Here is a 24,105-nt window from a genome sequence, read left to right as displayed (position 1 = left end):
GGTATCACCCCCTTCACTGCTGACTCTGGCAGTCCGGGCGCCTGGCAGGGGCCTTCCTTGCAGGTACTTGCAGCAGCCCAGGCACAAGGGGGCAGGGTATTGTTTTCAGGTTCAGGGAGTCACCTCTGATTAGCCAGCAAAATTCCACTGCCCTCCCCACTTCTCACATTCCTTCTTACGCCAGGTCTCTCCTTCAACCTCAGCTGGTGCAAGCTTCCTTTTGGCAACACCCGGAACTGGTCCAGTAACCTCCTTTGGATTCTTGCACTCTTGGCAGCCTTACCTCAGATGCGAGCAGTAGCATCCCCGGCTCAGCTGCTGCCTTGCACTGCACGCCTGGCACCACAGTGTCCAATTCAGCCTGACCAGTGGTTAAGAAAGTAATACGGCAATCACCTTGGAGATGGAGACTGTACCAGCACTGAGTTGGACAGGCTTGGGAGCCATTCCACTCCCTTGGTAGAGGCCACCTAATTGTCACTTGTATTCCAGTCGCACCTAGAAGGCCCAGTCATGCCCCTTTGTTCAGGGTGCTGCACAAACATGTAGTGACAGTCCCTACCCCACAGAGCTCATTGTCTAAAACAGTAGTTCTCAACCCTTGGCCCAATCAGCACACAGCTGCGGTGCATGTGGCTCTCAGGGCCATACAGATAGTATGTATGGATGTGGCCCACATAACAGAGCTGCATATGCAGCCCACAATGGTAAAAGGATGAGAACCACTGATCTAAAGAGACATGACGACAAAGTTGGGGGGTGAGGGGGAGAGACGGGGACTGGAACCCGAAAGGTAATATGACTTACCAAGATCACCCAGCCAGTCAGTGCAGAGACAGGATTACAACCCAGGTCTGAGCCCTGGTCTACACTAGGACTTTAGGTCGAATTTAGCAGCATTAAATTGATGTAAACCTGCACCCATCCACACGATGAAGCCCTTTATTTCGACTTAAAGGGCTCTTAAAATCGATTTCCTTACTCCACCCCTGACAAGTGGATTAGCGCTTAAATCGGCCTTGCCAGCTCGAATTTGGGGTACTGTGGACACAATCGATGGTATTGGCCTCCGGGAGCTATCCCAGAGTGCTCCATTGTGACCGCTCTGGACAGCACTCTCAACTCAGATGCACTGGCCAGGTAGACAGGAAAAGAACCGCGAACTTTTAAATCTCATTTCCTGTTTGGCCAGCGTGGCAAGCTGCAGGTGACCATGCAGAACTCATCAGCACAGGTGACCATGATGGAGTCCCAGAATCGCAAAAGAGCTCCAGCATGGACCGAACGGGAGGTACAGGATCTGATCGCTGTTTGGGGAGAGGAATCCGTGCTATTAGAACTCCGTTCCAGTTTTCGAAATGCCAAAACCTTTGTCAAAATCTCCCAGGGCATGAAGGACAGAGGCCATAACAGGGACCCGAAGCAGTGCCGTGTGAAACTGAAGGAGCTGAGGCAAGCCTACCAGAAAACCAGAGAGGCGAACGGCCGCTCCGGGTCAGAGCCCCAAACATGCCGCTTCTATGATGAGCTGCATGCCATTTTAGGGGGTTCAGCCACCACTACCCCAGCTGTGTTGTTTGACTCCTTCAATGGAGATGGAGGCAATACGGAAGCAGGTTTTGGGGACGAAGAAGATGATGATGATGAGGTTGTAGCTAGCTCACAGCAAGCAAGCGGAGAAACCGGTTTTCCCGACAGCCAGGAACTGTTTCTCACCCTGGACCTGGAGCCAGTACCCCCCGAACCCACCCAAGGCTGCCTCCTGGACCCAGCAGGCGGAGAAGGGACCTCTGGTGAGTGTACCTTTTAAAATACTATACATGGTTTAAAAGCAAGCATGTGAAAGGATTACTTTGCCCTGGCATTCGCGGTTCTCCTAGATGTACTCCTAAAGCCTTTGCAAAAGGTTTCTGGGGAGGGCAGCCTTATTGCGTCCTTCATGGTAGGACACTTTACCACTCCAGGCCAGTAACATGTACTTGGGAATCATTGTACAACAAAGCATTGCAGTGTATGTTTGCTGGCATTCAAACAACATCTGTTCTTTATCTCTCTGTGTTATCCTCAGGAGACTGAGATATAATTCATGGTCACCTGGTTGAAATAGAGTGCTTTTCTTCAGGGGACACTTAGAGGAGCCCCTTCCTGCTGGGCTGTTTGCCTGTGGCTAACCAGAATGTTCCCTGCTGTTAGCCACAGGGAGGGGGGAAGGTTGAGGGGGTAGCCACGCAGTGGGGGGAGGCAAAATGCGACCTTGTAACGAAAGCACATGTGCTATGTATGTAATGTTAACAGCAAGGTTTACCCTGAAAGAGTGTAGCCACTGTTTTATAAAATGTGTCTTTTTAAATACTGCTGTCCCTTTTTTTTTCTCCACCAGCTGCATGTGTTTCAATGATCACAGGATCTTCTCCTTCCCAGAGGCTAGTGAAGCTTAGAAAGAAAAAAAAAACGCACTCGCGATGAAATGTTCTCCAAGCTCATGCTGTCCTCCCACACTGACAGAGCACAGACGAATGCGTGGAGGCAAATAATGTGAGAGTGCAGAAAAGCACAAAATGACCGGGAGGAGAGGTGGCGGGCTGAAGAGAGGGCTGAAGCTCAAATGTGGCAGCAGCCTGATGAGAGGAGGCAGGATTCAATGCTGAGGCTGCTGGAGGACCAAACCAGTATGCTCCAGTGCATGGTTGAGCTGCAGCAAAGGCAGCTGGAGCACACACTGCCACTACAGCCCCTGTGTAACCAACCGCCCTCCTCTCCAAGTTCCATAGCCTCCAAACCCAGACACCCCAGAAGGCGGTGGGGGGGCCTCCGGCCAACCAGCCACTCCACCACAGAGGATTGCCCAAAAAAAAGAAGGCTGTCATTCAATAAATTTTAAAGTTGTAAACTTTTAAAGTGCTGTGCTTAAAGTGCTGTGTGGCATTTTCCTTCCCTCCTCCACCACCCCTCCTGGGCTACCTTGGTAGTCATCCCCCTATTTGTGTGATGAATGAATAAAGAATGCATGAATGTGAAGCAACAATGACTTTATTGCCTCTGCAAGCGGTGATTGAAGGGAGGAGAGGCGGGTGGTTAGCTTACAGGGAAGTAGAGTGAACCAAGGGGCGGGGGGTTTCATCAAGGAGAAACAAACAGAACTTTCACACCGTAGCCTGGCCAGTCATGAAACTGGTTTTCAAAGCTTCTCTGATGCATACCGCGCCCTCCTGTGCTCTTCTAACCGCCCTGGTGTCTGGCTGCGCGTAACCAGCAGCCAGGCGATTTGCCTCAACCTCCTACCCTGCCATAAACGTCTCCCCCTTACTCTCACAGATATTGTGGAGCACACAGCAAGCAGTAATAACAGTGGGAATATTGGTTTCGCTGAGGTCTAAGCGAGTCAGTAAACTGCGCCAGCGCGCCTTTAAACATCCAAATGCACATTCTACCACCATTCTGCACTTGCTCAGCCTGTAGTTGAACAGCTCCTGACTACTATCCAGGCTGCCTGTGTACGGCTTCATGAGCCATGGCATTAAGGGGTAGGCTGGGTCCCCAAGGATACATATAGGCATTTCAACATCCCCAACAGTTATTTTCTGGTCTGGGAATAAAGTCCCTTCCTGCAGCTTTTGAAACAGACCAGAGTTCCTGAAGATGCGAGCGTCATGTACCTTTCCCGGCCATCCCACGTTGTGTTGGTGAAACGTCCCTTGTGATCCACCAGAGCTTGCAGCACTATCGAAAAGCACCCCTTGCGGTTTATGTACTCGGCGGCTTGGTGCTCCGGTGCCAAGATAGGGATATGGGTTCCGTCTATGGCCCCACCACAGTTAGGGAATCCCATTGCAGCAAAGCCATCCACTATGACCTGCACATTTCCCAGGGTCACTACCCTTGATATCAGCAGATCTTTGATTGCGTGGGCTACTTGCATCACAGCAGCCCCCACAGTAGATTTGCCCACTCCAAATTGATTCCCGACTGACCGGTAGCTGTCTGGCGTTGCAAGCTTCCACAGGGCTATCGCCACTCGCTTCTCAACTGTGAGGGCTGCTCTCATCTTGGTATTCATGCGCCTCAGGGCAGGGGAAAGCAAGTCACAAAGTTCCATGAAAGTGCCCTTACGCATGCGAAAGTTTCGCAGCCACTGGGAATCGTCCCAGACCTGCAACACTATGTGGTCCCACCAGTCTGTGCTTGTTTCCCGAGCCCAGAATCGGCGTTCCACCACATGAACCTGCCCCATTAGCACCATGATGCATGCATTGGCAGGGCCCATGCTTTCAGAGAAATCTGTGTCCATGTCCTGATCACTCACGTGACCGCGCTGACGTCGCCTCCTCGCCCGGTATTGCTCTGCATGGTTCTGGTGCTGCATATACTGCTGGATAATGCGTGTGGTGTTTAATGAGCTCCTAATTGCCAAAGTGAGCTGAGCGGCCTCCATGCTTGCCTTGGTATGGCGTCCGCACAGAAAAAGGGCACGGAATGATTGTCTGCCGTTGCTCTGACAGAGGGAGGGGCTTCTGACGACACGGCTTATATGGTTGGCTTCAGGGAGCTAAAATCAACAAAGGGGGTGTCTTTACATCAAGGAGTATTTCAGGCAGGACTTCATGGAGGGTTCCAATAAGAAATGGTGCACCTAAGTTATAGTTCTTATTGGAACAAGGAGGTTAGCCTGGCCTCTGATTGATACATGGCTAGATTTACCTCGCTGCACCTTCTCTGTGAGTGACTGCAGTGTGACCTAGAGGAATGAGTCCCCTAGACAGGGGAGGCAAATGAGTACAAAACAAATCTGGTCTATTTCTTGTTTTGATCCACTCCATCTATCTTTTACATCTTTGGCTGGCAGCAGATGGTGCAGAAGGACTGCATGCCATCCTCATCTCTTGCCTGCCCAGCAGAAGATGGTACAGTACGACTGCTAGCCATCCTCATCTCTTGCCTGCCCGGCAGAAGATGGTACAGTACGACTGCTAGCAATCCATATCGCCTGCCTGCTCACCATAATATGGTTCAAGAGGACTGACTGCAGGACTAAAGAGAATGACCTGGTCAAGTCACTCCAAATTTAGTCCCTGCGCCCATGTCTGCCCAGGCGCTCCCAGCCGACGTGGCCAGGAGCACCTCGGACATGACGAGGACGACTACCAGTCATACTGCACCGTCTGCTGCCAGAAGGCAATAGGTTGCTGCTACTGTGTAGCAAAGCCGTACCGCGTCTTCCAGCACCCAGGAGACATACGGTGACGGTTACCTGAGCGGGCTCCATGCTTGCCGTGGTATGGCGTCTGCACAGGTAACTCAGGAAAAAAGGCGCGAAACGATTGTCTGCCCTTGCTTTCACGGAGGGAGGGAGGCTTGACGATATGTACCCAGAACCACCCGCAACAATGTTTTAGCCCCATCAGGCACTGGGATCTCAACCCAGAATTCCAATGGGCAGCGGAGACTGCGGGAACTGTGGGATAGCTATCCACAGTGCAACGCTCTGGAAGTCGACTCTAGCCTTGGTACTGTGGAAGCACTCTGCCGAGTTAATGCACTTAATGCACTTAGAGCATTTTCTGTGGGCGCACACACACTCGAATATATAAAACCGATTTCTAAAAAACCAACTTCTATAAATTCGACCTTATTCCGTAGTGTAGACATACCCTGAGTCTTGATCCAGTGGTCTAGTCCCAGGCTCCAGAATTTCAACTTTCATTATAAAATTAAGTTCATGGTTGTGAAGGAAACTTTCAATCTGTGACCCACATATAACTTGTGTAGTGCCATCTGCCTGAGTCTGCAAACAGCCTGCGACAGTAAGTTTGGGACACATCTGAACTGCTTCTACTCAGCTCCCTGGATAGCTGTCTCTGAAGCCTAATGATCACCTTTAAACTGCCAGCATCATTAACTAATTCCCAGTTGATCAGAGCATGCAGGTAGTGAGGAGGGACTATCCCATTAGGATGACAGGAAACCTGAGAGTGGCAGCTCATTGTTGTGTCCAGAGTAGATGGGGCATGGGAGTTTTCCATCACTGATTGTTCTCCAGGCTGACCCCAAACAGACCACTCAACATAAGCTGGCATTCTGTGCGCCTGCCTCGGTGCTGCATCCGAGAGAGAGGAGTTAGATCGGTCATTTGCAGAGCCTGGAGCTCGGGCAGCCAGTCTATCCACATGCCCCACTCCATGCCGACACACAAAACTGTTGCGGTTTGGCCCAGGAAGGTTCTCTGTGGGGGCTGCACACACCAGAGCTGTGCCCAAACAGAGAAGGTGTGTGACGGAGCAGCTGCTGAGGAGCCATGTGCCAGGAGCTTGGTGGGAGCATGTGGTCTCTTGGCTGCACTTCCATGCCCTGTGACTCCAACTCCTTGTTCACAGAACCCTGGGGGCTTGCCCAAGCTGGAGACTTCACATACCGAGGCCAAGGGGTCTTGTTAATCGCCTTTATTTTAGCGAGTGCTGTACACAGTCAACCTCAATTGCCCGCCACCAGGTGCTCCCCGTGCCCACTGTACAGATCTGCCTTGTGCCCGCTGTGCTCCAGTGCTTGCCTCTGCGGGGCGAGGCCCAAATAAGTTACCCGTGTCCCTTGTGCTGTGCCCCCAGACACCAGCGCTGGAGAGGGCTGTGATCAGACCCTGAGTCTCGCTCCTCCCGGTGCTGGGGCAAAAAACACGAAGTCCCCTTGTGCCGGGGATAGTGTCTGATTTGGAAACAAAGTCACAAGGTGATGTCCCCTGCTTGTGCGTCTCAGAAAAGATGGGCACTGCTGCCCAGGAAGCTGGTCTCATCCACTTCCCAGGGCTGGGAGGTCTCAGCATGGCATGGCAGCCTCCGAGGGCAGAGGGGAGCACCTGCAGGGCAAGACCAGCCTATTAGGAATGGGCTAATGCACCAGCTGGGATATGGCCCCTGCAGGCCCCATGCTCTAATGCCCACTGTTCTGGGTTGGCAGCATTCAGGGGCTGTTCTCGCTTCATCCCCAGCTAATGTTACTGTAACAGACCACCTGCCACCGGGGAGTCATTTCCCCTTTCCCTGGCCCAGACCACGTCTGGTACAGGACAGAGCTATGCTGCTACAAGGGCCTCTTGCTTGGTACCATCAGCATGTGTTATAAGAACATGCCTGGCCCCTCTGCATGTGACGACTCCCTCGCAGCAGATGCCAGGCAGCCCCCAGCAGGGAAGACAGACAACAAACCAGTCACTTGAAATGACTGGACCAAGGAGCTGCCCTGGTGTAGGAGGAGCCAGGATGTCCCAGGGCACCGGGATGGCTGTGTAATGCTGACAGCCTGGCCAAGCCACAAGCCACTCACAGGGCCCCAAAAGGCTCCTGGGCTGGGCCAATGCTTGCCCACTCCTCACATTCCTGCTACCACGCTGGGAGGTTACTGGGCAGCCTGAACGGGCAAAGCTCAGACAGCCACAATACCAGGCACCTTCCAGAGGATCCAGGCCCAACAGGCCTGAAGGCCCAGCTAGCAGAGTTACCCTTCATCTCTTTCCCACTTCGGAAGGACTCTGCCTGGCTTGTGTTCCTGACAGGAGAGCTACACCCCTTCCTGCCTCAACAGCCCAGGGGAAGCCAGTGACTGCCCCAGGCAGCTCTGGCACGCCTTCTGTGGGCAGCCATGGGCGCTGGTCAGCACGACAGCTACTACAGCCTGGCCACAGCCAGTGCCCCAGGAGCCCCGCAGCGCAGCACAGGAGACCAGCACTCACTCCATCTTGGCCTCCAGGTGGTGGATGGTCTGCTTGTCCAGGTAGCGGCAGAACAAAGATAGGAGGTTGCTGGGGAGGAAGAGAGGCTCCACCAGGGCGGTCTTGGGCACTTGGGACAGCTCCCTGGCAACCAGGAACACAGTGTCCGTCCTGGGGAGACAAACCCACCAGTGAGTGCCTGGCTGCCCCCCCACCCTGCCCCCCGGTGCTAGTCAACACGGCATGCTGTGTGCTACCCAGAGACCCTTCCCCACAGGGCGCTGCCTGGGCCAAATCCCTCCCTGTGACCCCTCACCACTTCTCGAAGTCCCCGCTGTGTGGCTCCAGTGGCATGTCGGAGGAGAGCAGCCTCTCGCCGTGACTCAGCAGGGCGTACAGGAGCGAGATCCCAAACTGTGGGGAAGCACAGGAGTGGCCATGGGTTAGAAACGGCAGCCACAGCCAGGCCAGGCCCAGCCCGAGGAGGGAGTGTGCCCTCCGCAGGGCCCAGTACCCACCCCAGAGTGCCTGGAGAGGGGTGCAGAATCTCATCCTCCAGGACAGCGCTGAGCTCACTGGCTTCCCCTCCCAGAGGCCCTTCTGGACCCCGCTTCCTGCCCTACCCAGCCCCACACACCTGATTCTTAAAGGTCATGGTGAGCGGCAGCTCGGTGGAGCCAGCCAGCGGCCTGGTCAGCTCCTGCAGGACCTCGATGAGCTCGCTGAAGGTCATCCGGCCCACCATCTCGCTGAGGGGGCCATACAGGACAGGCAGGGACTAAACACCAGCATGGGGAGAGGGGAGACAGCAAGGTTAAAGCCAGCCCCCAGACCTAACACCATACAGGTGGGCTCAACCCCTACTCCCTACAGGGGACACTGGGGAGTGCTATCGAGTGCTCCCCGGGGCCAGGAGACCTGCCCCTCCCAACTGAAACAGGAAAGTGCATGTGGGCGGCTGCAGGTGTAAACAAAATGCCCCCCTCCCAGCCCAGAAGCAGGGCCCACACACCACAGATCCTCCAGCCATAGGCCTGGGACCAGGGCAGGATTGCACCCTACAGTCTATTCCCCGGACCAGTCGAACAAGGGACCCGCCAGCACCGCAATCTGCAGACTAGGCCACAGCCTGGCCATGCCCAGCCAGGACTTTCCCTGCAGCCCTGGCTACATCCCCACTTTCCCAGCTTCTCCCCATTGCCCTAGTTATAACCCTGTATCCCTCACCCATGCCAGGCACTTGGATCCCAGCCTTAGACACACTGCCCAGGCAGACCCTTCTGCCTCATGCCAACCCTCTCTCATTCCCCAGTTTCCTACAATGGTCGAGGCCTTCTCCTGAGCTCCCTCCAGTTCATCAGTACCTGGTGCCTGCAGAATGGCCCCTCTAGGATCTAGGGCCCAGTTTGGATTGCATGCGGAGGGCAAATTCCCTGCTCTGCTCCAGGGGAGTGACATGGGGGAGGGGGAAGTGGTGCCCCAACCTGGGGCCAGCCTCTCCCTATCCACAGCAGGCCATTACCTCATCCAGCACGTCCTTCCTCATGAGGAAAGGCAGGTGGCGGGTGACAGTGACCAGGATCTTCTCTGCCTGCTCCCGTGCCAGGTGCGGCAGCAGCCGCGCGGTCAGTTTCTTCCCCTTCCGCACACATAGGACCTGCAGGAACTCGTCTTCCGCCTCCCTGTGGGAGATCCCTGAGCTGCCCAGACCCCACAGGACCCAGCACCCTCCCATCTACCCTTACTCCACTGGCAGCGGGAAGTGCTGCCAGGAAAGTGGGGACCTGGGGTTACAGGCACAGGCCTGTGCCTCCAGCAGGGGAGTTTCAACAGGATCCTGCATGGCTTGGATGTGGGAAGGAAGTAGCCGCCAGGAGAAGGCAGCACAGGGCCCCAGTGTCTAGCAGGGGATCTGGCTCCCATCAGGTGGGTAGCTGGCTTAGCCCCAGAGTGTTTGATGTGGCACAGCCGGATGTGGAGCACTGAGTTTGCAGACAGGAATGTATCTGATTCCCAAACTCACCAGTGCCAGGTGACAGGGAACAGGGCGTTCCCATCTGGCCCAAGAGATCTGCTGTTCTAACAACATCTCCTTGGGTGAGGGGCGTACTTCGCCATGGGGCTGGTACCTGCCACCCTCCCCAGATGGCCCCTCTGCCCCCTTCCCCAGGGCCAGCTGTGCACAGAGACGGTGCACAAATGTGCACCAGCAAACTCACTCCTCACTGTCGCATGCCCTGATCTTCAGGGCCTGGTAGATGCGACCCACTTCATGGCTCTTCTTCTCATGGAAACGAGGGTGCTGCTCTTCAGGGAGCAGGCTCATCTTTCGCTGAGTCTCCTCCACTTCCAGCAGCTGCAGGAACATCTGGGGAAGCAGGAGAGAAGCTAGTAGGTGGGTGGGAGGGAGGAGGAATAATGAGATCCCATATGAGCCCCAGTAGATATGAAGGGGGGAGGAATAATGAGATCCCATATGAGCCTCTCTGGATAGACAGTAGCCCTACACTCTATATTCCTCCCCCAGCACTCGGCCTGTGACAAGGAGCCTGGCTGTGAGACACAAGAAGCTAGGACATCCCAAGAGATCCCAGCCACAGCTCCTACGTACAACAGAGACTGCCCATTGGAGTTGGGGAGGGACCTGCGACCCTCAGGTAAGTCTCACCCCACCCTCACTGCAGGGATCCAGGACCTCCATCAGCCAGGGGTGCTCACTCAGCCACTTGGGTCTCCTGGACTAGCTCTAATACATAGGTTTCAGAGTAACAGCCGTGTTAGTCTGTATTCGCAAAAAGAAAAGGAGTACTTGTGGCACCTTAGAGACTAACCAATTTATTTGAGCATAAGCTTTCGTGAGCTACAGCTCACTTCATCGGATGCATACTGTGGAAACTGCAGAAGACATTATATACACAGAGACCATGAAACAATACCTCCTCCCATCCCACTCTCCTGCTGGTAATAGCTTCACTTTAGATAAGCTATTACCAGCAGGAGAGTGGGATGGGAGGAGGTATTGTTTCATGGTCTCTGTGTATATAATGTCTTCTGCAGTTTCCACAGTATGCATCCGATGAAGTGAGCTGTAGCTCACGAAAGCTTATGCTCAAATAAATTGGTTAGTCTCTAAGGTGCCACAAGTACTCCTTTTCTTTTTTCTCTAATACATAGCTTCTTATGGACTTGTGAACTCTGCAGGGGACTCAGAGAAGCCAGAGATCCACTGTCCACAGCCACTAACATACTGACTATCTGACCTTCTTCAGAATAGCCCCGTGCCCTAAGCTCAAGGCGGCAGATGAATATGGCAGAGCAGGCATGTCTGCACCAAAGCCACATGCAAGCTGGGACCTTCCACAGAACATCCCCTGGCTTTGCCCTGAGATGCTGTCGGACTCGTCTCTCAAAACCCTCCCCACAAGCATCTCTGCCCTGAGATGCTGGACAAGCCAAGTTGCAGGCCACACAGGGCTTGCAGAAGTTGAAAGGAGCCGATATCCAGCTTCTAATGAACCCGCCTTCCACCGCTGCCATTCCCCTGCCCTTGCTCCCCCCAGCACATCAGCTGAGGGGAAACGTCTTGCCCTGAAGGCATGGCGGTGCCCAAGGCGCCCTCTCACCTTCTCGATTCTGTGCAGTGCCCGAAGTCGCTGGTTCCCCGCAGCCTTCAGATCCAGAGGGGAGAAGGGAAGACAACCAGTTACAGCCACTGCAAGACACAGCAGTCTCCAGGCCACAGTTCTCTGCTCAAGCTACTACTAGGCTTGATCGGATGTGATGGCAGCAGGACACTGAGCAACCCACATGGGGAGCACTTCAAAGGGCCCCTGTCAAGCTGCGTGAAGCCCAGGAGCTGACCCCACCTGACCCAGCTACTTGCCCCATCCCCAGTGCTGGGCTAATCTCACCAGTGACAGAGCCAGAGCCATGGGTGTTGGAGACTCACTAGCTAGAGCAGCTACAGAAGGGGGCAGGGGTCCCAATCTCCTCCAAGAAGCTTTAAGGCAGCTGAGAAAGTTCCCACTGAGTGGCTGCACAGAGGGCCAGGGCAGGCTCGGGGAGCACGGCCGCCCCATACATACCTCCTCCTGCAGGGCGTGGTGCACAGCGTCGATTGCCCTGCGGGGGCTGTAACACGTGGACACAGCAACCTGGCCCAGCGAGCCTGCAATCCGCACCACTGAAAGAGAGGCAGACATGCTGAGAACCCACCCAAGGCCCCTTCTGCCTGCCTCAGGCAGTGCCCTTCCCCTCATCCTTACCAGAATCATAGATCTCCATCTTCTGGATGTACGGTGTGACCAGCTTAGGGGGCTCCTGCTTGTTGCGCCCTCCAAGTAGCTCCTCCTCGGCCTGCTTCCGCTCCAGCCTGTGGTAATAGGCCTATGAAGGACAGGACGGCAAAACAGTTGTGAGAGGAGGCAGCAGGCCAGGCACAGGCCTGCTATGGGGCTGAGCGCACTGCAGTAGCCGTGGCCACTGGCACCGGGGGACTAGGGGTCTATGCCCCTCCCCCCCCAACTTTTTAACAAAAGAAACATGAGACCTGAATTCATGTCCCCTGCAGAATAACAGATTCTGCTGGGGTGGTGATGCAATTACACCTTTTGCCCACTAGGGGCTTCTGTGGCACCAGAAGAGGGCAGCTGGCTCACCACTGCAGCAGCCAGCCCCGGAGAGGGAGGAGGCACTTCGGTTTTACCCCTCGCCCCCTTCTCAAAGCTTATGATGCCCTTGCAAAAAGAAAAGGAGGACTTGTGGCACCTCAGAGCTGAAAATTTATTTGAGCATAAGCTTTCGTGAACTACAGCTCACTTCATCAGATGCATTGCAGTGGCCCAAAGCGGGGGAAGGGCTCCACCCAGTCCAACATCAGCCCCGGGGCTCCTTCTGGGGTGGGGAGCAGTTTAATTGGTCCATCTGCCCCAAGTGGGTTTCTGCACCAGGAGGGGCCAATCTGGCCAGTCTAATTCTCCTGCCTCCACTCTCAGTCCAGGGTTCCTGGCTGCCCCTCTGCATCCTCCTCACCAGGCCCCATGCTCTGGGAATGGCCAGCATCAGGACAGGGCACAAGCACCCTCCTCCACTCCAACAGCTGGGGCAGAGCTGTGCAGTGGTGCACCCTGTGGGGCAGAACTGACCTGGCTGGGGAGCAGCCTGGGGATAGTGGGCTCTGCCCAGCTGGAGCTGTGGGGGAAACCCAAGCCCCACCCAGCCAGGGAGATCTCTGCCCACTCTAGGGAGAGGAGGCATTGGATGGGCCCTGCCACCCCCACTCCACCACTCACCTGGTAATAGTAGTCATCCAGGTGAGGATTCTCACTCTGCAACTGTATCATCTGCACCTTGATCACCCAATCCTTCTCCTTGCGTGTCATGAGCCCAGAATAGGGATCCGCCTTCAGGGACCATGCCTTCTTGGGGGAGATGCTGCAGGGCAGGAGTCACCCCCCAGCATTACTCCCTGGGGACTCCACCTGGGGAACACCTGCGGCAACCAGCTACTCCCATTGGTCAACCCCCCATCAATTAATGGGCTCATATCAGGCTTCTGCCTGGAGATGTGGGTGGTAGCAGAGGGACTACGCAGGCCCTGGGAAGGCCTAGCAAGAGAGGAACCAATATTTGGGGAGCATAAGGGCCTCTGGGATGGGTGGGAGGGCACTGAGCACAAGGAGGTGAAAGGTCCTCTGGTTGAGATGATTCTGCTGGCTGCTCCCCCTCCAGCCGCTGTGCTGCTCACCTGGCACAGGCCAACCCCCTCTTGACCTCCCCCCAGGTGGGTCAGCTCCTTCACCCTGGAGCAGTGCCGGGGGGGGGGGGTGAGAAATCATGGGCAGAGCCCCCGCTCATATAGAGCTGACCCTCTCTCCAGCTGCTTCTCACACCCGAGTCCCCCTGCCCACACAGCACCCTCAGCAGATCTGCCTGGGCCTCAGCCCAACCTGGGGAAGGCCAGGCCACACCCCTCCAATGGAAGTATTTCCAGCAATGTACATGGAGGGAGGAGCACGGCGAGACTGGGGCTGAGGAACCGATATGTGGGGAGCACCAGGGCCCCAGGGACAGAGTTACCCCAGCACCAGGGCAGGTCCCCAGCTGGGTGGAGGTCTGGAAGGCAGGGGGATCCAGAGCAGGCACTGCCAGATACCCCCCGACTGGTGCCACATTAGGGGCAAGGTGCCCCTTTACAGGCAGCAGGTGCATAGGGCCTGGGACAGATCACAGGGCCCCAGCTGCTCAGGCCACTGCTATGCTCTATGCCAACTGCAGACCATGGAGCACAGTGAGCCAACCTGGGTCTCCGTAATCCCCTATACACAACCTCCGGCCCAGATCACAGTGAGCCAGCCTGGGGCTCCATAACCCCCTACACATGACCAGGATCACAGCAGGGCACAGGCACAAACATCCAGAGGGAGACATCTCAAGCTTCCTCGCCCTGGGCATGGCACTCAAAGCCTAGTGCCATCTCCTGCGGGGCTCAGCTGCCCCCCAGGTCCCTAGCTGAAAAAGCTCCAGGGGATGCCCTGGAAAGGCACCGCAACCTCAAGAGAGCAGGGAGTAGCCGGGAGTGAAACATCTGGACCCCGTCAGCAAGCTGCACCCACACAGCTAAGAGCACCAGGGTGCCAGGCTCAGGTCTGTGCCAATCTCACCACGTGCCAGCTGTGCCTCCCAAACTCCTTACAGGAGCCCCCAGTCTCTCTTTCCTCCTTGCCCGCCCCCCCAGCTCACCTCTGCGCCTGCCCTCGCTGCTGCCGCTGATTCAGGATCCGCTGATGCTGAGGGTGCAGCTGGGTCATGTGACTGGGCACACTGCAATGAAAGGCACGTGGTGGGGATGAGACCAGCAGCAGGAAGGGCTGATAGAGGATATGGTAATGAAGATGCCTGGGGGCAAAGGGGCAGCTGACACCAGGCCAGACTCAGGGCTGGCTACTGCCTTCCAGAGTTGGGGGCTCTGCATCTGGAGCTGCAAGGGGCCCTGCAGGATGGTGCCCTGTCTCTTCCCCTGACTGCCCTGGGGGTGACCTGGGCCCATTCCTGGAGGATCCAGGGGAATGTCCCAGCCAGCCTGCTGGCTAATTAAAGAGCAGCAGCACCAGTTCTATTCCCACCCTGCAGAATCCTTAGCGATAAGGTGCGAGGGCTGCAACATGGAACCTCAAATCTCTTTGGGGTTCACAGGCCACAATGCCTCCTTAGCCCCGCTCTGGTAGGGGCCCTGGCGCCCAGCTCCAATTTCAGAGCATGCACCAGCTATATAATCCAACCTCAGTCACCAGACTTGGGCCCAAGCCCGGTTTGTGGAGTTAGCAGGGAAAGCCGCCCTCCCTGCCCCCACAATCAGTGTGGAGATCAGAAAGGCTGGAGCCCTGGGTCACAGGGATCCTGCCTCCTTCCATGGTACCTGAACTTCAGCTGGCAGCCGGCTGGTGGACTGAAGAAGAGAGGGGGCTCCAGAGAGGGAGACATGGGGCCAAAGTGCATAGCCAGGGGTTGCATTGGGGTGCTGATGTTGCGTGACATGGGCCTAAAGGGGGTCGGAGACACATACCCCGAGCTCTGAAAGAGGAGAGAAGGGTTAGGTTTCCAGAGCCGGAGCATCCCCTTCCCCTAACTAAGAGACCCAGGAGCCCTTGAAGGCCCAGGATGGATGTGGGGCTCTTTCATTCATCTGGCACTAGGGAGAAGTGGAATGCCCCATGGCCAGAGACGCTGGCTCCTCCCTGCCCCCCCTGCATGCTGTAGTGGAGCTGCCTCGTCCTCTTCACCCTGCTGCATGCCGATGAGAGCGGCACGGGCTGCATGGCAGCACGGAGCTCCTTCACCCCTCTCCCCCACAACTGCCAGGCATGGCCAGGAAGTGCTCAGTGCTGCATGGGAGGAGTTTGTTGCAGGTCCATCTCCAGTCAGGAAGGATGGCATGTGGACAGCACCCCCTACTGACTGACAGACATTGCCCTAGTTGCCCATCAGGTCTGAAAATTCCTGCTCCCAGCTGTTCCTCGAGGCCCCGGTGGGATCCTGTCCTCAGTCCCATTACACAGACCATAGCTGGGACTTCAGCATCATGCTGCCAAGCCAGCAGAGATGGTCAGGGGAGGAGTCGGGTGACCTATTAGTGGGCTCCAGGGATCCAGTCTGATCCCCTTCCACCCATACTCCAGGGGTAACTGTGCCCAATGTGGGGCCCAGGTCCAGGCCCTGAATGGCTCCTAAAGACATACTCTTCTTGCCCTGTGTCCTGCAGCTGGTTCAGCCTGTCCCTGCTTGCCCTGTCCATGCTGTTCTCTAATCTCCCTGTTGGTCTGCAGGGCCCATCATCTCTCTAGGCTGAACGTACCCAGGGCTCTCACTTCTCAGGCCTTTGCTCACCCCTGCAGCTCAGCTGTCAACCTCACCCCACTCTGGCTTTTCCAAAGCATGATGGCTGGAACTGAAGGTGGGGCTTTGGCTGAGGCCTAGAGCGACCTCTCCACACAATACGCCCCAGGCCACCCTCTAGCTCCTCCACTGCGTATTGTGCTTGGTGCTGCCCACCTCATCCAACAGGGGGCAGCAGGACTGAGTGAGGCAAAGGGGACAAGGGCTATGGCTCCAGAGGAACACCCTCAACAGTGAGAATGTGTCGGGGGTGGGGGCAGGATCCCAGAGGAGGAGACACTGAGGATGGCTACGCTGCTTAGAAAGAAGAGACGAGACATCTGTAAGAGAACGGCTCTGCAGAGGACTATTTCCTTTCTCCATGAGACAACAGAAAAGGGCACTTGGAATTAAAAGGCAGAGCATTTGAGATGGATGAAGGAAGTGATTCTTTATGTAACCACCTGTGGAACTGCCTGGTGGAGGAGAACAGCTTATGAAGTTACTAAGAAGGACCAGACAGCTGCACCTGCAGTGACACTGACCAGGATGAAGTCCCAAGGGCTGATCCTGTCATTTCAGGGCAGAAAGATTCCTTGGGCTAGGGCTTGCTCAGAAGAAACACCCTCCCTCCCTCCAGCATAGAGCTGTGCTAGCGACCAGGTCAATAGGCCTTGACACCTTCCCCAAACTCTCTGGCGCTGCCGCAGTGGGAGATGGGCTGATCAGCTCCAGCAGCTCCTGTGACGCATGTACAGGTGCAGACTGGAATGGCCAAAGCTTCCTGAGAGGTCCTGGGCTGGGAGGCAGGAAGCAGCTTGGGGTGCTACCTGATTGGGGGTGAAGAGAGGCGAGGCTCTGCGTGGCGGCGTGTACGGTCGAGAGGAGGCCATGGAGCGGGGCATCATGGGAGACTGCTGCGGGACAGGAGACAGGAATGTTACTGGAAGCAGGAGTCTGGTGGCACCTTAAAGACTAACAGATTTATTTGGGCATACCCAAATAAATCTGTTAGTCTTTAAGGTGCCACCGGACTCCTCGTTGTTTCTGTGGATACAGACTAACACAGCTACCCCTCTGATACTGGAAGTAGGGCTGTGGCAGGCTAACAGACTGGGCCAGCATCAGGCCCTGCCCTGCAGCTCGCCCTGCTGCATTCAGCATCAATGGTGTAAATAGCACATGCGAGACAGACACTGTTGGAGCAGCACTGCTGTGAGGATGGCCCAGAGCACTGGCTGGCTCAGCATGGGGCAGAGCGACCCCAAAGTGTCACGGGGCGGAGAGAACCAACAGAGGAATAGCAGGGACACAGGAGCAGGGGAATGAAGGGCAGAAGGCAGAGGCAGAAGGTGGGAGCTCACTTTACCTGCCGCATAAAGCGCTGAGGGAAGGATTTCGGGGACATCATTCTGAAGTCTGGGCGCTTGAGTCCAGGGGAGCCCAGGTATCCCCTCTGCGCTGGGGAAACAAGGAAGTCCAGGTTCATATGCGACATGGGGGGGCCCCTGTCCAATGCCTGGAGAATGGCTTTGTCCTACAGGAGAGACAAAGAGAGAGCCTTTCCGCTGTACCCCAGGGTATACCGGGCCACTGCTGGATGGAGAGTGACAACCCTGGCAGCCCCAAGGACTGATTTCAGCCAGCACTGCCTGCACCCAAACCAGGTGAGATGGGCCCTCGAGCCTCCCACAATCCCAGGGATCTGGGAGCGCTCACTAAAGGGATCAGCAGTGAGACAGGGCAGACATTCCTAGGGTCACCCCTAGGCCAGGCCCATGTGAGCCTGGGTGGGCACATGGCTGGACAATCCCTGCTTCAGAAAGCAGTTGCATATACCTGCCTGTAGGCCAGAAAGCCAGCCAGCCAGCCCTGGGGTTTGGAGTCACAATGGAGCGGGACTAGGGGCGAGCTCTGCGTATGGGCACGGGCACCTCCAGCTGTGTAGCTGCTAGAGGGATTGTGGAGCTGATACACTCCCCAGAGGGCTGGCTGGATTTCCTGTGCCCACAAGGAGCTCTGCAGCTGGGGATATGCCCACCCCACAGAGCTTCCAAATTCTACCACAGCATCAGCTTGGCTCTAGCAGGGCACAGGAGCTCTGCAGGGCCAGTCCCTTCTCCCACAAGACTTTGCACCAACCCCACCTAAGGGGGATGGGCCAGAGGAGCCTCTTCCATGCCTCCAAACTCCTTTGGGGCCACCAAAGCCCATTCTCCATCTGCCGCCAGGACTGGAACCCTTCCATGTTCCTACAGCACCTTCAGCCTCAAAGAGCCCTCTGCCCACAGGCCATGCCAGCTCCCACCCACCCTTGGGACAGTCCCCCACCATATCCATCAGTCCCATGTACCAGCCCCTGCCTGAAACTCAGCAAGCCCTTTGGTTTGGGCTCTGGACCCCCAGATGTTCGGGAGGTTGGGGAGGAGGAGACCTCCATCCTAGGCAGCCTGATGGCTCCAGAGCATTGGATGGTTCCATGCTCACAGTGCCCAGTGATGCCCTCTTCTGGATACGGGGAGAAGGCAAAGGGCGGTGCTCACCTCCAGCATGTGGCGCGACAGGATGCTGCTTGGGGACGAGGTCCATGCACATGAATCTGCAGCCATCTGAAAGGGACTGGGAGTTAGGCTTGAGGGAAAGACCCACTGAGCAAAGGTGGAGGGAGCAGGAAGAAAAGAACAGCTCTAGTCCCATCTACCAGCAGGAGGCGCAGCAGAGAACAGCTTAGAACAGAGATGTCAAACTCAAATCACCAGGAGGACCGCATTACTGACACCTTTACATATAAAGATACAAAAGCCCCCCTCCACCCCCACTCCACCTCTTCCCACCCCTTCCCTGCCCCCATTCCAACCCCTTCCCCAAAGTCCCCACCCCAACTCCGCCCCCTCCCTGCCCCTATTCCAACCCCTTCCCCAAATCATGGCCCCTGCCCTGCATCTTCTCCGACTCGTCCCCTGAGCGCACATAGGGTGACCAGACATCCTAATAAAATTGGGACTGTCCCGATATTGAGCAGTTCATCCAGCGTCCCGACCAAAGTATGGTCGGGACGCCATTTGTCCCGATATTTTGTTTTGGGTACATCTTTTTTTTTCCCCCCTTAGGCAGCAGTGACAGGCGGGGGGAGCGCTTTTTCAATGGTTACACTCACCCAGCACGTCCGGGTCTTCGGCAGCACTTCGGCGGCGAGTACTTCTTTCTTCGCTGGCAAGATTTGTTTCTCACCATCGAACGTGGTGGGTGAGTGTAACAATTGAAAAGGCGCACCCCCTGCGGCAGTCCCGATATTTTGTATTTAGCATCTGGTCACCCTAAACACACAGCTCCCCGCTCCTCCCCCACTCCCTCCTGGAAAGCGCTAAGTGCCAAACAGCTGTTTGGCAGCGGGAAGCGCCTGGAGGTAGGCAGAGGAGCGGGGACACGGCACACTGGCGGGGGAGGGGGCGGCAGGTGAGGGGAGCTTGGCAGCAGCAGAAAATAACTCGGGGTGGGGAAGGGCGGTGAGCTTAGCAGGCTGCAGCAAATAACTCCACAGGCCGCATGCGGCCCGTGGGCCGGGTGTTTGAGACCCCTGGCTTAGAAGCACTGTGGGTGAACCTACAGCTACTCCAGGCCTGGCCTCTTCCAGCAGGAGGTGCTGTAGGAGCTACAACTATCAGAGGAGCTCCCAGCCACTCACCCCTGTCTCTTCCAGCAGTGGGTGCTGCAGGTACAGGGACATCAACTGAAGCTACGCATTGCTCCAGTCCCAGCCCTCTCCCTAGAGGAGATGCTGTGAGGTGCAGGAGCACTGGTTGTGGGGGAGCCACCAGCTCCTTCCATCCCCCCCCCCCCGCCAGCAGCACTCCAGGGAAGGGGACAGGCATGAACCAGGTCAGGCAGGGGGAGGTGACCTCACTCTTACCAAGTCATCGCCCTCGAACTCTCCCCAGGTGGAGCCAATCCTGCTGTCGAGAACTGCTGAGTCCAGGCTCTGCAGGGGACAGAAAAATTGCACTCGTTCCCTGGGATCTGGGGAATTCAGCTTCCCTGCCTCCCTCTGGACCTGGGGAAGAGGAAAGGGGACTTGCCCCCAGGGAGAGTGGGGAGTCACTCACTGCCATCATGGGGGGGAATCTGTCCTCAGTCCCAGAATGGCTGACCCTGGGATTAGTGAGAGGAAGGGGCAATGCACATGGCCATATCACAGCAGACCCCCTCACCACCTCAGTTGGTATCTTCCCAGTTCGCAGGGGCTGCTGAAGTTAATGGGGAGACTCCTGCTGCATATGGGAGGGAGGGACCCCCTGCCCAGAGAGCTGGGAGGAAACAGCACCACTCCCCAGACACTCATGGAGAAAGGACAAAACCCACATGCCCTTCTGGAGCCCCCCTGCCTGTCTCACCTCCAGCGTGGGCTTGCTGTGCACAGCTCTCATCACTGCTGGGTCTCCCAAATCATTCTGCTCCTCATTGTCCTCATCATGCTGCTCCTCTTCTTCTTCCTCCTCCTCCTCCTCCTCCTCATGTTCATCTATCCCTATCTCCTCCTCCATGTCAGCAAAGTCATCATGCCGAGCCCCAGGCTCTGCCTCACCTTCTTCCCCTGCCTCTTCCATCTCCTCCAGCATGGGCTGCTCCTCTTCTGCCCCCAGGCCAGGCTGCTCAGTGACCTTGTACTCATCCTCATCCTCCACCGCTACCGCTGCCACCACCGCAGCCTCATTTTTGCTCACAAGACTCAGCTCGGGGCCTTTATCTGGAGGAGCCGGGGCTTTTGCCACTTCCTCTTCCATGGAGTCTCGATCTTTGGAGGAAAGAAAGGAGGGTTCCAGTCAGGGGCAGGGAGCTGGGGGATTGCACAGCAGCTCCACTGCCTGTGGCGCTGCCCAGTCTGAACTGGGGGAGATGCTGCCCAGACCAACAGGGGAGCTAGATGCTGGGAAATTGACCTTTGAGCCTCCGGCTCCAGAGAACAACTCCCCAGGTGTGGGATCTCTCCCGTAAGTGATCCCCCAAGTCCCAGCCATCAACACCTCCCAACAAGCCCAAGTCACACTCCAGCTGCCCAACCTTCGTGTTCCCCACTGCCCTCTCTTTCCAAATTCTGCTCATCCTCTCCTGCTGCCTCCAAGCCCTACCTAACCCAAATGTCATTTCATTGTACAGGTCAATCTCCTCATCTTCCTCCGCCATTTCTTCCAGCAAAGGAGCATCTTCTGCCAGAAGGTAGTCTTCTAGGATCTAGGAGACAGAGCGAGATGGGGAGTAGGGCGTTCCTTCCCCTTCTGGGAGCCAGCTAGTAAGGAAAGACAAACATCCTGACCTGCCCCAAGCCAGAGGGGGGGATGAGCACCCATCTCCTCCCCCAGCCAAAGAAGGGGTACTGAACTAATGCCACGGTATAGACAAAGATCTCCCTCTAGCCAAGCCCCAGATGGGGCATGTCCTGCTGGCTAACAGCAGGTATTTAGAGATCTCTGACAGCCCCTACTGCTAACCCCAGACCCCTGGCACCTCCAAGGCACTAGCTGGAAGGGTGATGGCAACTTAGTCTACCAGTTTTTAATCTCTCAGCTGCTCCACTGAAATCAATGGGAAGTTTAGCCTGCTTCAGTAGCACTTTGAGAAGCTCCGAGCCTACAACTTGTTTCAGCGACTCAGAGAATCCATGTGGACTTTAAGAGATTTCTGTGTGGGCACAGGATCCACCCACATGGTACAAGTTGGAGGACCAGGGTCTCAGCCGGTAAAGCACCTGTTGCACACAGCATGTCACTGAGTGGAAAAGCAATGCCAGAGCTGTTAGAAACAAGGCTATGTCTGTCCTTTTGCTGAACTGGCCATTGGTACATGCATTTCCTCAGTTTGTACACACAACTGCTGTACTTGCACAAATTAGGAGCCCAGTGCTGCAACTGCACTGCGTGAAAAGCTAGCTCTCAAAGTATCACTGGTAGGTTTAAGAGTTATCGCCCCACTGATATTAATGGGGGGAGTTCATGCTCCTCAAAGCTAACACTGTCTACCGACTCGGGGACAATTGTGCATTGGTCTTGCTCAAGTCCCATTTAGAAGGCTTGCTTGGCAACCATGAGGGCAAGAAGTTTTTCTTAAAATGAAAGTGGAGATTCTGCAGAACTTATATTGGTCAAGGGGCCGAGATGAATCCATCAAGGGGGTCAGAGGCAGCCCCGCTGATATTGGGCACAGAGGAGGTGGTGTGCAAATCTGATGCAGTGAACCAGGGAGCCAATGGAGGGAGTGATGTCGTTTGAGCAACAGCAGAACAAAGGATCTTCAGCAGCAGCATTTTTGACAGACTCCAGGAAGCGGAAGAGGGAAGGCCAGAGAGGATGTTACTGTGATAAAGGCAAGAAGTGACCACTACAAAAAGAAGGGTTTAGCTGTGAGGACAGCAGGGAAAGGGGGACATTAGACAGGAGACAGGCTCTAGCAAGAGGCTGGACATGGGGGAGAAGAGCCAAGAGGCTGCCCAAATCACAGGCCTGGGGGATGGGGAGAGGTGTGAAGCTGCCTGATAGGGGAACAGTAAGAAGCTCTGTCCTGATGAGGAGGTGGTAGCGGTGGGACATCCCAGAGGAGTGCCCAAGAGGCAACTAGAAAGACGAGTTTGGACGAAGGAGGAGAGGGTGGATTTGAGAAACAGCCTCACAGAAGCAGTAGCTGAATCTGTAGGACATGAAAAGGAGCTGAGAGGACTCAGCACCGTGAAGAAGCCCTTTGGCTTCGTACCATTAGGCTCTAAACAGGGACAAGCAGCCTTAGTCTGGGAAAGGCTGAGAAGCAAAACCAAGGACCAGGCTGTGAGCTAGGAAAAGCAAACTCCAGACTAGACATCAGGACAGCCATCCCACGAGGGGACCAAGATACTGACCTGACCAGTCAGAGCAGGGCTGGAGCCACTGAGCGGCCAAGTCACACCTGTCATCTGGGGCTACACAGCCATAGCTCAAGAAGCCCCATCCAGTGGCTGGGCATGGATGAGCACTTGACTCAGCACCGCACCAGGGGACCTGCCGAGGGCCAAGGGGAGCAGCTCTGCCCCAGCTGGGAGTTCCCCACCCACGAGCCTCGCTGCTCTCCTGCCTGGGGCACTTGCCAGGGCCAGCGGCTGCCCCGAGCCTGGTGGCTGGTAACAGCCCCCTTCCCTGCAGAGCCAAGGGGCAGAGCAGCTGCAGCAGCCCAAGGGGTGACTGCCAGGCGGGCCAGGGGGCTACAGGTGGGGCTGGGGCTGGGGCGGGGCAGGGCAGCTGTCCAGGAGGGGATGTCCTGTCCTCGCACTACACAGAGGGAGCCCTCCCCTGCCCCATACGCCCCCAAAGCAGGAGACTCTGGGCTCCTAGGGTGGGGGAAGAACCGGGGCGGCAGTGGAGAACACTTACAGCCAGCTCATTACTCTCCGCCATTGCACCGTCCCCACCCACCGCGATTTCCCTCTATGGGGCCGGGCTCCGGCCGCCTGGCGGCTTTTGAAGGGCAGAGGCAAGGGGAGCGAGGCTGCGCTACTGCGCATGCGCGGAGCGCTCCCAGCCTCACAAGGTGGTGGCGTGCAGTCGAGTAGGCAGGAAGGTACACCTGTGTAAGCGTGAGGTCTGCGCTGCCTCACCTGTAGCCCCTCTCGGCGGTGTCACCGGCCAGGGGTTCCCATTCCCCCCCGCGCCGGCTCTGTGTAGTGGTGCAGTCCGGGTTCCCCGAGGGGGGCGGGCACTCCAGCCTGTGCATTAGGCTTTGCCCTGGCTCCTCGCAGGTGGGCGGTGCACGTGCAGCCCCAGAGCTCCTGAGGACCCCTCCCCCGGCTTGGCTGCATGGAGGGCCAGGGTGGGGTCTGATGCCGTGCTGGCCCCAGCGGTACCTCTTCTGGGGGCTCCAGGGTTGCACTGGCCACAGTGCGTGGCTGGGCCCTGGGCCCCTGTAGTGGGTGGGGCACTTTGTCTGTTGACCCCAGGCTTTGGAAACGCTAGGCTCTAGGGGTCTCTGTCAGTGGGGCTCTGGGTGCCCGCAGCACTGGGGTATGAGCAGCAGTC

At 56.5% G+C, this 24,105-nt stretch overlaps 1 protein-coding gene across 2 annotated transcripts; it reads right to left on the bottom strand.

Annotated features, from left to right (window-relative positions):
• Positions 1-3,012: 3,012 nt before the first annotated feature.
• Positions 3,013-23,826, bottom strand: PATL2 (PAT1 homolog 2). Of its 2 annotated transcripts, none has more exons than XM_075132938.1 (18): positions 23,688-23,826; positions 20,464-20,864; positions 19,983-20,051; positions 18,616-18,681; positions 17,442-17,609; positions 16,903-16,989; positions 15,117-15,271; positions 14,441-14,521; positions 12,991-13,132; positions 11,965-12,085; positions 11,785-11,882; positions 11,323-11,367; positions 9,919-10,067; positions 9,222-9,381; positions 8,337-8,477; positions 8,016-8,113; positions 7,721-7,870; positions 3,013-6,847 (listed from the first exon to the last, which is right to left on the bottom strand). In XM_075132938.1, the coding sequence occupies exons 2-18, from the start codon at positions 20,851-20,853 to the stop codon at positions 6,808-6,810; spliced, it is 2,160 nt and encodes a 719-aa protein (XP_074989039.1). In that variant the 5' UTR covers positions 20,854-20,864; positions 23,688-23,826; the 3' UTR covers positions 3,013-6,807. The 2 variants fall into 2 exon arrangements, with proteins under 2 accessions (XP_074989039.1, XP_048723376.2); XM_048867419.2 differs by lacking the exon at positions 23,688-23,826 and adding an exon at positions 21,199-21,298.
• Positions 23,827-24,105: the final 279 nt, after the last annotated feature.

This window comes from Caretta caretta, chromosome 10 (genome assembly GCF_965140235.1).
Source record: "Caretta caretta isolate rCarCar2 chromosome 10, rCarCar1.hap1, whole genome shotgun sequence".
NCBI classification, from domain to species: Eukaryota; Metazoa; Chordata; order Testudines; family Cheloniidae; genus Caretta; species Caretta caretta.
This window is presented reverse-complemented; position numbering and strand designations above follow the sequence as displayed.

Excerpts from the sequence above, each read along its gene's own strand:
- PATL2 (XM_048867419.2), bottom strand. The coding sequence starts at position 21,253 with ATGGCGGAGGAAGATGAGGAGATTGACCTGTACAATGAAATGACATTT. Across the intron at positions 18,682-19,982 it reads AGTTCGAGGGCGATGACTTG|ATGGCTGCAGATTCATGTGC; the intron begins GTAAGAGTGAGG and ends AGTCCCTTTCAG. Across the intron at positions 6,848-7,720 it reads CACCTGGAGGCCAAGATGGA|GTGCTCCCCTCTGCCCTCGG; the intron begins GTGAGTGCTGGT and ends CTTGCCCTGCAG.